The 13,878-nt window shown below is 62.4% G+C and overlaps 1 protein-coding gene across 3 annotated transcripts in view; it reads left to right on the forward strand.

The window, feature by feature from the left end:
• ITPK1 (inositol-tetrakisphosphate 1-kinase) overlaps positions 1–13,251 on the forward strand; it is a 155,615-nt gene extending 142,364 nt beyond the window's left edge. For all 3 annotated transcript variants that reach the window (XM_045561779.1, XM_045561799.1, XM_045561790.1), the window contains 3 exons: positions 2,534–2,601; positions 7,132–7,294; positions 11,342–13,251. In XM_045561779.1, coding sequence (XP_045417735.1) covers positions 2,534–2,601; positions 7,132–7,294; positions 11,342–11,664 — 554 coding nt within the window. In that variant the 3' untranslated portion in view covers positions 11,665–13,251. The remainder of the gene's footprint in view (positions 1–2,533; positions 2,602–7,131; positions 7,295–11,341) is intronic.
• Positions 13,252–13,878: the final 627 nt, after the last annotated feature.

Below are 13,878 nucleotides of genomic sequence, written 5' to 3' on the forward strand. Positions count from 1 at the left end.
GCCACGGTGGCCCCTGTGCGGAGGTGACATTTGGTGGAACTGGAAGGAGACTTGGGAAACCATGTGCAGCGCCGGGACATACTCCCCCTCCCTCTCCCCCCTCCCCCCCCCCCCCCCCCCGCCCCGTGCTCCTCCCGAGAGGCTGGGAGATTAAGCAAATGAGGCTGAAGACACTGTGGCCCCAGCTCGTGGCCGCACTGCTGAGTCGCTGAGATATTTGGGGGTTAATCTAATCATGTGTTCTTTTAAACCTGTTTTTCTCATCTGTAAGGTGAGAATAAAAAACACACATTAGTCCTTTCTTTGCCCGCCCTCCCTTGCAGAAAGTGGGTGGTGTTCTCCACCAGTTCGTATGTTTCTTGGGAACAGACTGCATGGGGCCCCCCAAATCCAGGGTGCTCCTGTGAACAAGGGCCTCACCACCGAGCTCAGGAAGCAGCGCTGGCCCTGTCTGTTAGCGGAGCCAGCTCTCATGGACCTGGATGCCAGGGCTCTTTCCCTTCTTGCCCGTCTTGGCTTCCCCTGGTCTCCTGGGTGACAGCGGCTGGTGACTGCTCCCATTCCCCTGTCCTCTGCTCAGCTGCACGTGGAGAAGAGCGGAGCCTGGGGTGTCCCCCAATGCCTGGCTAGGGTTCCCAGGTCAGAATCTGAGACAAGAAAAAGAGTCCCCTTTGAGATGGCCCAGACTTCTGATCTCACCAGGAGAAGCTGTGGGTAGCACGGTCGGTCCAGTTCAGTGGACACTGGCCAGCCCCTCTGAGTGCCCAGCTCTGTCCCCTCCTGGTACCAGCCCAGCACCCACGTGTTCTCCTTGCAACTGCTGCAGACTTCCCAGCCTCCCTGGACTCTGCTGTGTCCACCTGCTCTTGGTGGCCCTTCCTTACCCACTAGGCCTGCCCTGCCCCTCCCACCATTGCCCTTGGGGACCCTCAGGGATATGGGTGAGCTCGGGGCCTGGGCCAGGCCAAGCTGCAGGAGGAGAATGTGGCAGTGCCTCCTGAAGGCCAGAACACGCATCTCAGCTGCTTGAGCCCTGCTCTGGCCCGTGGAGCTCTGCACCCCCAAAATCTCACTCTCCTTAGCTGTTGGCACCTGGGGGCAGAGCTCAGTGAGGCTGCTCCGCACAAGTCCTGCAGGGTGTTTATTTTCCCAGGCTCCTCCCCAGGACCGTCTCTCATGCCCCCCGTCTGGACTGGCTCTGGTCGGAGCAGCGGGAGGACTGTCGGGCACACCGGGGCGGCCAGGGGCCTCTGTGCCCCGCTAGCGGGAAGGATGCCAGGTACACCTCAGCGCCTGCCTGCTTGGCTTCCACCCAGATCACCTCCTCATGCATGATCATTGCAGCGCTGTAGAGTCCTGGAGCTTGGTGGAGGGCAGTTGGCAGCCAGAGCAGGTGCCCCCTTGGCCTGGCCCCTGGCACACAGTGAGCCTCCACCAGTGCCTTCCCTGTCATTGTACACCTGGGTCCCAAGGATGAACACTGTGTCCTGGGGGTGGGAGCTACAACACCTGCCTTGCAAGGACTCAGACAGGCTGCTGGGGGCTGGCAGCCCAGGACATTCCCGGGCCATTCTCAGAGAGGTCATGGTGTGGTGACAGACAGCCTGTACCAGGACTCAGCCCGAGGCCCGTGGTTTGCAGTTCTTGCAGTCGTGTACCCAAACACTTCCAAATGCTTGAGAAATGTTTCTGACTGACCGACCAACTGACCGACCTACCAGCCAACCTTACATCTCCCCAGGGCCAGCTTGGTCTGCCCGCCACGGAGATTCCTGCCCTGGGACGAGCGAATGCACCATCTGCTTACACTTTCAGTGTCCTTGGGGTGGGGCTGCCGCTCCAGGTGCCCCCGCAGGTGGGAGGCAGTCTGAGCCGGGAAGTGTGGAGTGGGGGCTGTGGGTATTTCGGGGGTCTGTGCCAGCTTCCAGCACCACACAGAAATTATCTGTGTGCTTTCTTGGATGGATCCTATGGAAGCCCATGTTCTGATTTCCTATTTTTTCCTTAAATCGTTGAGAAACAGCTGAATCGTTTGTATTTTAAGTGCTCACGTGCGGGTGGCAGCCTGTCCATGTGTCTGTAGCATGTGAGAGTTCCGTGGGCTGGGAGGGGGCTGGGGACACGGGGCTCGGTGGCACTGACCAGACCGCTTGACCCGGGGACTACCCGGGCCCGTGCTGTTGGGGGTGCAGCGTGTCTCACTGCCTTGGCCCCGTCTCCCGGTGCCCTTTTTGTTGAGTATCCGCGACACGCTTTGGGAACAGGGCCTCAGGTGAGAGAATGTAAGATGGTCGCAGAGGTAGGTGTGCCAAGTTGGTCATTTTTATGTGGCAGGGAAAAGTGAAACCGAGGCCCTGCCCGGGCACACGTCCATGCTCGGGGTGGGGTGCCCAGCTCGCTGGAGCCTGGCGCTGCCACTGGACGCCGCACCCCAGGCTGCCTGGGCTGGTGCTGCCCCCTGGTGTCGGGTGGTGGAATCGCGCGCCCTGCCTGGAGGTTCTAACTCTGGCTCCTTCCTGTCTTTGCTTTCCAGACCGTGAGTCCATCTTCTTCAACAGCCACAACGTGTCAAAGCCGGAGTCGTCATCCGTCCTGACCGAGGTACGTCTCTCCACCATGGCGGCTGGCAAATGGCCTAGGTGCTGTCGCCTGTGGGGTCGCTGGCCGAGCTCTCCAGCCTGGAGGGGCAGGAAAGGCCTTTGCCCCCTGCCAGGGGCCCAGGGAGGTTCGGAAGGCCCCTCCTCCTCTGCTTGCTTCGGGCCTGGTGCTGTGGCCCTCACAGGCCACTAGTTACCCTGCACGGAAAGTTTTCTGGCTCCCCTGCCAGCAGGAGGAAATCCTCCTCCCCCCGGGAGGGCTGTGAAGAGCTGCTTTCTGGTCTGCATTTTCCCCGATTTAACAAAGGGGGTGGGGGCAGCACCGTCTCAGCCCTCCCTTGTCCTTGTCCACCTGAGCCCAGCGAGCCTGGTACGAGCCTGCCGTGCGCTTCTGCGGCCTGCACGCGGGTCAGAGGCCACCAGGAGCGCGTCAGCCCCGGCACTGTGGGTCGAGGGCGCTGTGGCCGGTGTTCAGTGAACGTCACCGTGTGCGGCGTGGCATCGTAGCCAGGCCTCGCAGCAGAGGATAATTAGGAGGCCGGTGCTCAGAGAGGCTCACTGACTTCTCTAGGTTCACAGGGCTTTCACACAGGGCAGAGCTGGCATTTGACCCCAGATCTGTCTGATCCTAAAGCTGGGTCGTGCAGGAATGTAGGACTTTTTACCTCACTGGTGATTCCCCAGCAACTGCCTCCAAAGCAGACCGTTAGAGGTGGCCTTGGGGCCACCCTCTGCCATTTCCCCATAAGCCCAGCAAGCTGGTGGTCTCTGCATCCACTTCTCTGCACTGGGAGCCCCCTGCCAGGACTGCCGCTCCCCAGCTTGTGTCCGTCCTGGCTCTTCTGGGAGGCTTTGCTGCGTCTTCCTCCCTGTCCTGGCGGCCTCACCAGCCAGAGCCACAGCAGACCCCTCGCCCCGGCCTCAGCCCTTTGTGCTCCGCGTTGAGGCCCACGCTCGCCTCGTGCTGCTGCCCCAGCCCAGGCGGCCCGTCCCTCTTGCTGGTGTCTGGTGCCTTTGAGGGGCCAGCCGTGTGCTGCGGGTCAGACAGCACAGGCATGGACAGGGACCCGGAGGGAACACCACTGGCCTCGAGGTGTCGATGGAGCCCCTCGGGAACAAGTCAGGGGAACTTTGGAACAACCAATTTCAAACAGAACCTCCGAGTGCCTGGCTGTGCACGCTGTGAGGTGTACACAGGTGGTCCGTGCAAGAAGAGGTTTCCTCCGAAGCTTCAGACCCTTTAGGGCTTCCTCCCTGCAAGGTTCTCAGGGCCTTGCCCAGCCGCGGTGGCAGAGGGGGGTCGGCATTCTCACCCCTCGCAGTGTGGGGTGGCAGCACTGGGCCTGCCAAGCAGTGCCAGCAGGACACCGTGAGGGCCGCGAGCAGAGTGAGCCACCCGGAAGTCACCTTCTTGGATTATTGCCTGTTGACCGGTTGGCCTCAGTTTCCCCATCTGTAAAATGGGAAGCAGTTGGCCTAGAGACACTGCAGGACCCTTCCCTCCACCCCTAAGGGCTGCAGTCGTCTCCTCCTTCCCCTGCACACATGGCTGCTAGTCAGGAATCTGCCAGCACTGGCAACTGTTAAAGACAGAAAAGGGAAATGCAGTCAGCACCGCCTTTTCCGCTCCGGACACCGGCAGGCCGGCCTGACACAGCCGGCTCTGGTCCCAGGTATGGGAACTCGCCCCTCACTCATCCGCTCACCCCCTGCCCACTGGGGCTCCTCCAGTCCCCATCTCGGCCTCCCTGGGAGTTCTGTGCAGCCCCGTGCTCTGGCCTTGAAGCCGCCCTCCCTCCCCAGCCAGACCACCCCCAAGGGTGGACCCAGCCCCACCCCAACTCACAGGCCCAAACACCGATTACTCTTACGAAGCCAGTATAGGGTATTGAGCAAGAGCACAGACTCCGTCCGGCAGGATGCCTGGGGTTCCACCAAGCTAAGGCTGGTCACGTCACCTCTCTGAGCCTCGGTTTCCTCATCCCGCCCCAGAGGGTGTCCGTGGGATTCGGTGAGTTCCTGACGAAACGTGCCATCACAGCGCCGGTGTGCCGTGGTGCTTGGTGTCAGTAGTGCCGGGAGGCGAGGGTCCTCAGGGGGTCCACTTGAGCACCTTCCCAGCGGCCGTCACCTCCTGGTTTTCTAGGACGTCGTCGGAACATTTGTGTAGGACCCACAGACAGGAAGGATGTTCTTGCCTTTACCTTGTCCTAGGATGGCTGTTTGGTTTTAGATGAGCAGCAGCTTCAGGAGGGTTTTGAGATTCCTTAGCAGAGCTGAGGTGCTTTCAGGCGAGGCTGTGCCGGTGCGGCGAGCCACCCTGCTGCCACGCCCTGCGCCGTGAACCCCGGCGTCAGCTCCTTAGTCCTCACCAGAATCTCGCGGCAGACGTATTTTTATTTCCCCATTTACTGGGGTGAGAAAACAAGGCCCAGAAGGGTTGCGGTGTGGCCCAGGGCATGCAGTGGGGACAGGGCAGTGAGTGAATACTGCGGCCAGGCCGCCTCTGCCGATTAGAAAGAGTTCCCCCGGGTAAGGCATCGGGGTGTGGGCCAGAGGGCCCCGCCTGCTCCACAGAGGTGGTGCCCGGTGCGTCCCTGCTCAGCAGGTGTCTGGAGGTTCCCGGTGGCCCCTTCCGTTTCCTGTGTGTTTGGGGAGGGGCAGGGCTCCATCCCCAGCCCTCCTGACCCAGCTTCACTTTTTCTTAATTGAGGTGAAATTCACATACATAAAATTGACCATCTTAAAGTAGACGGACAGATCAGTGGTATTCAGAACACGCAAGGTGTTTTCCAGCCACCACTTCTGTCTAGTTTAAAACACTTCATCACCCAGAAGAAAACCCCGTGCCTCTGGCATTCACTCCCATGCCCCAGCCCCCGGCACCCGCTGAGCTGGTTTCCGTCTCTTTGGTCATACCTGTTCTGGACGTTTCATATACACGGAATCGTGTGGTACGTGGCCTTTTGTGTCTGGGCTCTTCAGCTCGGCATGATGTTTTCATTCAAAGCTCACCCACATTGTAGCATATGTCAGAATTTCATTCCTTCGTAAGGCTGAGCAATGTTCCGTTGTGTGGATAGACCCCAACTTGTTTATCCGTCTGTCTTGATGGGCAGTCGTGGTATTCACCATGTGGCTGTTGTGAACAGAGCTGCAGTGAACGTGGGGACACACGTCTGCGTGAGTCGTGTTTCCAACTCTCGGGTGTAGACGTAGGACTGGGATTGCCAGGTCATGGGGTAATTTCTGTTTAAGTTTTTGACCCAGCTTCACTTTGACCTTTCACAGACCAGTCAGCTCTCTCCACCCCTCCTCCCCTTTGGCCCCTGGGTCCACAGCCTCCAGAACTCCAGTATTTATTGAGCTCCTAGTGTGAGCCCAGTCTTGGGGGACTTGGAGGTGACGTGACACAGTCCCTGCCGTAGAGTCCAGGTGCAGCCCCTCCCCCCAGCCAGGCCTGTGCTGTGCCCACCATGTCGGCAACCTGGGATGGGCCTTGTCGGTCCCGTTTCACAGATGAGCAGACTGAGACACAGAGGCGAAGGGCTTTTCCCTGAGTTCACGGAGCTAGCAGGTCACTGCAGGATTTGAGTCCAAATCTCCCTAACTCTGAATCCTTCCCAGTGCAGCTCCTTCCACTTCCTCTCGGGCCCTGGCCTGGGGCTGAGCCTGAGCAGTGAAGACGCGTGTGCCTGTCCCAGGCCAGCGGCGACTAGAGCAGGAAATAAGCGGGGTAGGGGAGTCCAGGGCTGGATGGGAGAACCGTGAGCTGGGACAGCCCCGTCAGCCCTTTGGAAGCTTTGCCGAAAGCTGAACTTGGACCCCAGGGGTCAGGTGGGAGCAATGGAGCAGCCTGTTTGGGGAAGCCCATGTTGTGTGGGATGTGAGTTAGTCTGGAGACACCATAGTTGGCCACTTATTGGGGAGGAAGATGGTGTGTCCGGCCCAGAGCCCTTGACCTCACGCCCGAGGCCCTCTGCGATGCTGGGCAAGTGAGGTGCTGATCAGAACACCCCCTCTGCCCTGCCCCCCACCCCAGCCTCTCCCAGTTGTCTCCCGCAGCTTCCAGCCTCCCACCTTGGCCTCCGCCAGGCTCTCCCCAGCCTGTTCCTTCTCCCATCCTGCCTGAGAGGCCAGACCCTCCTGCCTGCAAGGTCCGGCTCCAGCGCTGCCCGCCTGGGTCCACAGCAGACTCTCCATGTCCCTCCTCCCTCTCAGAGGGTTGGGTTTTAGAGGCTGGAACATAGGAGTCTAAATCCCACCCTGTGCTTTTGAGCCGTGTGACCCTGGAGCAGCCCTCAACCTCTCTGAGCCGCAGTCCCCTAGCCTTCCAGGGTGTGGGGGGCCCTGGGGAGGTAGAGCATGTCGCACACCTACTGCCTCTGCCGGAGCTTCCTGCCCTGGGTCTGTCCTGCCTCCTGGCCTGAAGGATGCCAGAGCCTCGTGGCACTTCCCGTGGCGGAGTCTCTGTGTGCGGCGTGGCATCGTGCCTCCTCCACCCACAGCCTGACTTCCCTGTCTGTGTCGGCAGCTGGACAAGATCGAGGGTGTGTTCGAGCGGCCGAGCGACGAGGTCATCCGGGAGCTCTCCCGGGCCCTGCGGCAGGCGCTGGGCGTGTCGCTCTTCGGGATCGACATCATCATCAACAACCAGACGGGGCAGCACGCTGTCATCGACATCAACGCCTTTCCAGGTGAGCAGCAGGGCTGGTTCGCGGCCAGCCGTCTGTAGGCTGCCCCAGGTGACAGCCCTGAAAGCCGGCTCCATCCCTCCCGTGGGGTCTGGGCGAGTGCGGCCCTGCCCGTCCCACCCGCACGTGGGAGGTGGGGTCGCGGGGTGTGGCAGGGAGTGAGGAGATCCGGGCATCCAGCCCAGCGAGCTCTCGGGGCGCAAGGGCCCGTGGTACTCACGTTCTTCCGCCTCTTCTCACCCCTGTGCCACCAGCATGAGCCTTTATGGGCCAAATCCTCCATCCCTTTGGCCTTTTTAGGTTTAAGGAACTAGAAGGACCTTGAAGGGAATACAACCCCCGTCCCAAGTTGACATGTAGGGAAACTGAGGCCCCTAGAGAGGAAGAAACTGTCGAAGGCCCCACAGTGCATTGGGGGCAGGGCCAGAGACTCCCAGGCACAGCCTCCTGCCACTGCCCTGAGCTGTTGTGCTGGGGACAGGCCTTGGGAGGGGTCCCCATCCTGTGGCACATGATTCCTGCTCTCTGTTGGGGCCCCGGGAGCCTGCTGGCACAGAGCCAGGCTCCGTGTACCCCTCAGATCCCAGCAGTGGGAGATGGTACTAATGAGCCCTCGACACGGGTCTGTCAGGGACGACAGTGGTGACGTCTGCAGCCACTGGTCACCAGGCTGCGTGCTCCACCCGGAGACACGGGGTCTCGGAGGTGTGTCCACCTCCCACGGCAGCCTGGAGGCAAGGAAGGGCCAGCCCTGATCACACGCCCCGAGCAGAGCTTCAGGGCTCTTTCCACGGCCATCTCTGCCCCGAGATGCGTTTTCCTCCTTTTTTTTCTTGATTCCAGCCTTTATTAAATACCAGAGACTGCGCCTGGCAGGCGGGGACTGCTTCAGGGCATTTGCTGCAGGGGGCGGGGCATGACCTCATGTGCAGCTCACAGGCCCCACGCACAGGCTGGGTGCGTGACACGTGTGTCCCCTCCGCTCCTCTGCGCTCAAGCCAGTCCAGTCACCACGACTCACAGCCAATGACACGGAGCCCACTGGCTCCTTCTGCCATTCATTCCAGGGCTGCAGCGTGAGCTCAGCTGCCCAGCCTCTGCTGGAGAGCTCTGGCCCTAGTTGGGAGGAGCCAGAGGCCACAGTGTGTCACCAGGGCCTCCTGCGAGAGGCAGCCACACTGGAGCCGAGCCCAGCAGGAAGGGGAGGGGCCCTCGCTGGGGATGGAGTGGGGGCTCCCGGGCCGAGGAGCTCTGTGGCCATAGTGGGTGCAGCAGCGGGGCAGGAGGATGGCGGCGCAGAGACCTCGTATGACCAGCTGAGGATGTTGGGTCCCCCCTGGGCGAGGTGGACGAAGTCTGCGTTCGAGGACAGGCCAGACCTGTGGGCCAGGCGTGTGTTTTTCTCCAGTCCCCCAGGTGCAGCATGGAGGGAGCTGTGGGTTCCACACGTGGTGAGGGAATGGGGGTGCAAGGGGATCAAGGAGCATTGGGAATGGTTGGAATCATGAACCTTGGGCCCTAAACCATGTGGGGGTGGCCCAGTGAAAAGGGGCAGTGTCAGCAGGCTGGAGGGTCAGGGAGGCGTAGGGGGTGGGGGCCGTTGGGGAAATTCTAGAAGGAGGGAGGAGATGGGGGGGAAGCTTAGCACCTGACCGAGGCTGTCCCCTCCCAACACAAACACCTGTGTGGGGCAGGGCCCAAGGGTGATCTGGGGTTCAGAGGAGGATGGGGAGTCTTCTTTCAGGGAAGCCAAGAGAAGGGCCACCCGGGTGGGGCCGGGCGCCAGGGTGGGCCGAGGCTGAGCCCAGGGGCACTGGTGAGGGCCCGATGCTGAGGGGAGGTCCAGGGGCCTGTGTGTCGGCCCCGGCCCCGTGCAGGGAGGAAACGCATCTGGGAGGCAGCTTAGTTTGCCAGCCTTGGTTACAGCAGTCCTGGGGCCAAGCAGAGGGTGGGCCTGGTCCTGCCATTCCCCACAGGAGGCCGCCTCGGGGCCACAGGTGTGCGGCAGCACCTGCACTCTGGGAATGGCAGCAGCAGCAGCAGCACAAGGGCTGGGGACACCTCTGTGAGCCAGGCCTGCCCTGAGGGCTGAGCTGCTGCTGCTCGCTGGTGTCGTCCTCACAACAACGGTGTGGAAAGGGCTGCTGGGACCTCTGTTCACCAATGAGGATATGAGGCTGAGAGTCCAGTGACTTGTCCCGGGTCACGTGGAGCAGAGTGGGGTGGAGCAGAGTGGGGCCTGGACCGGCAGCCTGAGCCTGCGCTCTTGGCAGTGACATTTCCTACCTCTCAGAGTAGCAGCCCCGAGCTCGAATCCTGGCTCTGCCCTTACAGTCTGTGATGGGACAAGCTGCCTCACTTTGCAGCCTCAGTGTTCACTTCTGCGTAGTGGGCACAAACCCCCAGCCCGTAGACCGAGGAGATGGAGTTTGCACAGTCCTGGCGTGGGGCGGGCGCCCTGCCCTGCTGGGTCTCACCCCGGTCTGCTTCCCCAGCACCCCCCTGGCTTCCAAGGTGATGGCTCCCTCCACACCCCCCAGGAAGCACACTCCCCGCTGGGGCCTCGGGCCTTGTCTGGGGATGTTGGCAGGGTGGTTGCTTAGGAATGGCTTCCTCTTCCCTGGAGCTCAGCCCCTCCCCCGCCACGTCTCTCCCCAGGCACCCAGTGGCCGCGCCCGCGGGCCCCGGGACTCAGTCCTGCCTCTGCCCTGCCTTTCGCCCCCGCCCTAGGGCTGACGGATGTCCGGGTCCTACACAGGGGCACCTGGCACTAGGTGGTATTCAGGGCACGGCAGGCTCACAGGGCCTGGTTCAGATCCTGGCTCTGCCACTTGGGAGCTTTGTGACACTCAGCAGCCAGGTCTTCTGTGAAATGGGGACAGAGCTGTGAAGACTGCGCGAGGGGCCGTGGTGTGATCACGTGGAGGCACCGTGTGTCGTCTCTTGTAGCCATCGTTCTCACTGTGGGGGCCCCTGTGTCCACCTCGGACTTGGGCTCCCTGAAACCACCGCAGTTGTTTGCTGGATGGATGAGGATGTGAACGGATCCGCCAGCCTCGCCTGCCAGCCCCCGGGCACGCCCTGCGGGGCTTTTCTGTGGGAGGCGGCACAGGTGCCACGTCTGCGCCTTCCTTCCCACCCCGCTTCCTCTGCTGGCTGTGAATGTCACCGCATGGGAGGTGCAGGGTGTCAGTAACCCCCGACCCTCCGCATCGGTTCAGGCAGGTGGGGGCACTCACCTGTGTCGAGTCTCTTTTGGAGCAGTTTGTGGGGTGTCAGCAAATCGTCGCCCCTGGCAGGCCCCACGGTCTGCACCCCAGTCAGGGGCCCTTTGTTCCAGGCAGCGATGGGGCCTTGTCGCAGGCCTTGGCCCTGTGGGTGGTGCCCAGCGCCTCTGCCCCATGGCCTTGACCCCCAGCGTGGGGCACAGGGGGCCTCCCCGCCGGTATCGGGGGCGAGATGGGGAAGCACTGTCGGTGGAGCAGGCGCCGCCCACGTCCCGGCCCCTCCTGGTGGTGCCCCCCACAGCCTCTGCCCGAGAGGTGGCGTCTTCCTCGGCTGCAGACCCGGGGCAGAGGCTCAGGGTGGACACTGTCTCCAGGACTGGGCCGGGGCCAGGCTTGGCTGGGTCATGTGGAGTTGAGGGGTGTTTATTATTCAGAGCAGGTGGAGCAGCTTGGCACTGCTACCCGCAGCCGTGCCAGCGTCCCCCACCCACGTACTGGCTCTTACCTTGGTGGGTGGGACCATGGGGCCGTGTCTGAGAGGGTTGGGGTCACGGGGTATTCTATCATCAGCTCAAGTTCTACAGCGTCTCACATGTTGGGCGCAGCCAAAGGTCCGGGGCCAGCCCTCGGGGCCACGTGCAGGCAGTTGTGAGTCCAGGCTGTGTGACGCCCCACAGCCCGCCTTGTGCTCCGAGCCCCCGTGTGCTGTGTGAGTGGTGTCCTGAGAGCCAGCCCTCCCGGGAGCCCCGTGGCACCCCTTCCTCCCACCCACGACGCCCCGTGCTGCCCCATGACGGCCCGTGCTGTCTGTCTCTCCCTCCAGGCTACGAGGGCGTGAGCGAGTTCTTCACTGACCTGCTGAACCACATCGCAACCATCCTGCAGGGCCAGAGCGCAGCCACGGCAGCCGCGGGGGACGTGGCCCCACCGAGGCACAGCAAGGCCCTGGCCGGCGAGCGGACGTGCAGCGCCAGCCCCGGCTGCTGCGGCAGCACGACGGGCGAGGAGGCGCCTTGGAAGGCCGAGGCCGACGCGGGTGGCACCGCCAAGCTGCCGCACCAGAGACTCGGCTGCACGGCGGGCATGTCGCCCAGCTTCCAGCAGCACTGCGTGGCCTCGCTGGCCACCAAGGCCTCCTCCCAGTAGCCGCGGAGCCAGGACCCAGAGGGGCGGCGCGGGGCGCGGAGCACACCCGCTGGGCAAGCAGCTACTGCTAAGAATTCCCAATGATCTGATTCTTTTTCCTAATTTTTAACCTGATTTTCTGAGGTCGTGATCTAAATGAGGGGTGGGGGAAGGTGGAGAAGGACACCAGGTGGTCCAGCCTTGCAGAAAAGGGGCATCCCGGCCGAGTCCTGCTGCGCAGATCCTCACTGAGTGTGCACACTCGTGTTCTCGACATAGGTCTGAATGTGGGGGTTCCTGTGTGCGTGTGGTTGCCGTGCAAGTGCGTGTGCACGTCCGTGTCTGTAGGTCTCCGTGGCCGCTGGGGACCAGGCCTCTGGGGGCCCTGCAGGGGGCCCGGCCAGGCTGTTGTGACTGAGGAGAGCAGCGCGAGTGGGCGGTTCCCCCAGGACTCCTGCACCCAGACTCGCCCCTTCCTTGTGTCCCTCCAGCTGGTCCCCTGCTCTGTGAGCCCCGCCAGGTGTGCAGCCCGCCCTCCCTCCCGAGAGCCTGCGGAGGCGCCAGGCCCCTGGGGGAGCTGGCAGGGACGTGCTGCAGCTGCTGTGACAGGGAGAGGAGCTTCCGTGGGCCGAGGCCAAGGCCTGGCTCTTGCCACTCTTCACGCCCCAGCGCACCCTGCACAGGGGCCTCCTGTCCCCGGCCCAGTGCCGCCGCACCCCCAAACCCAGAAAGGAGGCTGCGTGGGGCCTGGGCTGATTCCAAGCCTGTGCCAAGGATTTGTGCTGTGATTTGGGGCAAATCATTCCGAAAGTCTTCTGGCCTTCATCTCCTGTCACTAGTGGGCATTCGGGCTCCAGGAACCCTGAAGTGCTCTGACCCTGGGCTGCACCCTGCTCCTCCGTGAGGTCATCCAGTGAGGACAGGCGCGGGAGCCTCTGCTTGGCGCTGTAGGGATTGGGGGCCTCTTTCCTGGCAGGGGAGGCCACCCCTACGTTCACTCCTGTTCACACTGGCCGGTCTCCCCTCCCCAGCAGGCCCCGAGCTCTGAGCCAGCCAGGTGCCAGGGGGCCACCCCTCCCACACCGTGGGCTCTCCTGTCACCATGGCAGCAAAGCCCCGGCTCTCCTGTCTGACCCCGAGTTTTGGGCGGGCCAGCAGCCCCCTCTGCGGAGAGCCAAAGATGAGGGACGCTGGGGACACTGGGTGCAGTGCATAGGGCCCCTTGAGGATGGTTTTGAGTCTTAAGATACCAGTTCACTTTGAAAAAGAAAAGAGCTGCTGGGCTGTCTTCTGTCGCCCAGTGAGACAGGACACGGGGGAGAGAACTGTGTCCCGAGAGAGGCTGCGGAGCGGGGCCTGGCTGAGCGGGGCATGGGTTGCCCTTTGAGAAAGGAGGGCTGGGCCTGGGTGCGGGCAGGGCCATCAGAGCTGCCCAGCTCTTTTGGAAACCGGGGGCCGGACGACTAACCATGTCTACACGACTCGAGTGTTGAACCCCGACTGATGTCTGCGCCGCCTGTCCTAGTTCCGAGCCCGGCCCAGGGGGCGGGAGAGCTCGGCCGGCCTCGCACTGCTTTGTCTCCAAATAAACTACTGAATCAAACTGCATTTCACACGTGTTTACAGAGTGTCACTCGAGTTTGTTATGTCTTTTTCCCAGTCCTTAAAAGATGTTTAATAAAACAGCTTTACCTTTTAAAAATAAAATGCCAGTCCCGAATTGCCTCCGACAGCCGGGGTGCGCAGTGTGACTCCTGGCCTGTCGTGTTCCTGTCCAGTGTGTGGCCTCGCCAGGGTCAGGCTGACAAGCACCGACCGCCCTCTGTTGACGCGCAGGGACTTGCGTTTTCCAGGAGTGGGAATTGAGGGGGGGCTTTTGCCTCCTGCAGGTCTGGGCGCACGAGGTGGTGGAGGAACAGCCCGACCCAGGGCCCGTCCAGGCTGTGGACACCGTCCGCCAAGTGACGGGAGCGTGGAGCAGCAGAGGGGCTGTGGACAGCGGCGAGGCGCCAGCCACCCCTCAGCGTGGGCCTCGGTGGCCACGGTGAGAGCCGTGATCTCTGCACGCCTCTGGGCGCGTGCTAACCTTTCCTGGTCCCAGGACGCTGTCCGTGGAGGTGGTTCCCCTTAGGCCTCATTGTCCTGGCCTTAAGCTGGGCCATGGCAGCCGCCCGGTTCCTAGGGCGTCGGTGCTGCGTCCTGAGTGGGAACAACCTGCTAAGCCAAGGATGTTGC

Source organism: Lemur catta, chromosome 1, assembly GCF_020740605.2.
Source record: "Lemur catta isolate mLemCat1 chromosome 1, mLemCat1.pri, whole genome shotgun sequence".
In the NCBI taxonomy this organism is placed as follows: Eukaryota; Metazoa; Chordata; class Mammalia; order Primates; family Lemuridae; genus Lemur; species Lemur catta.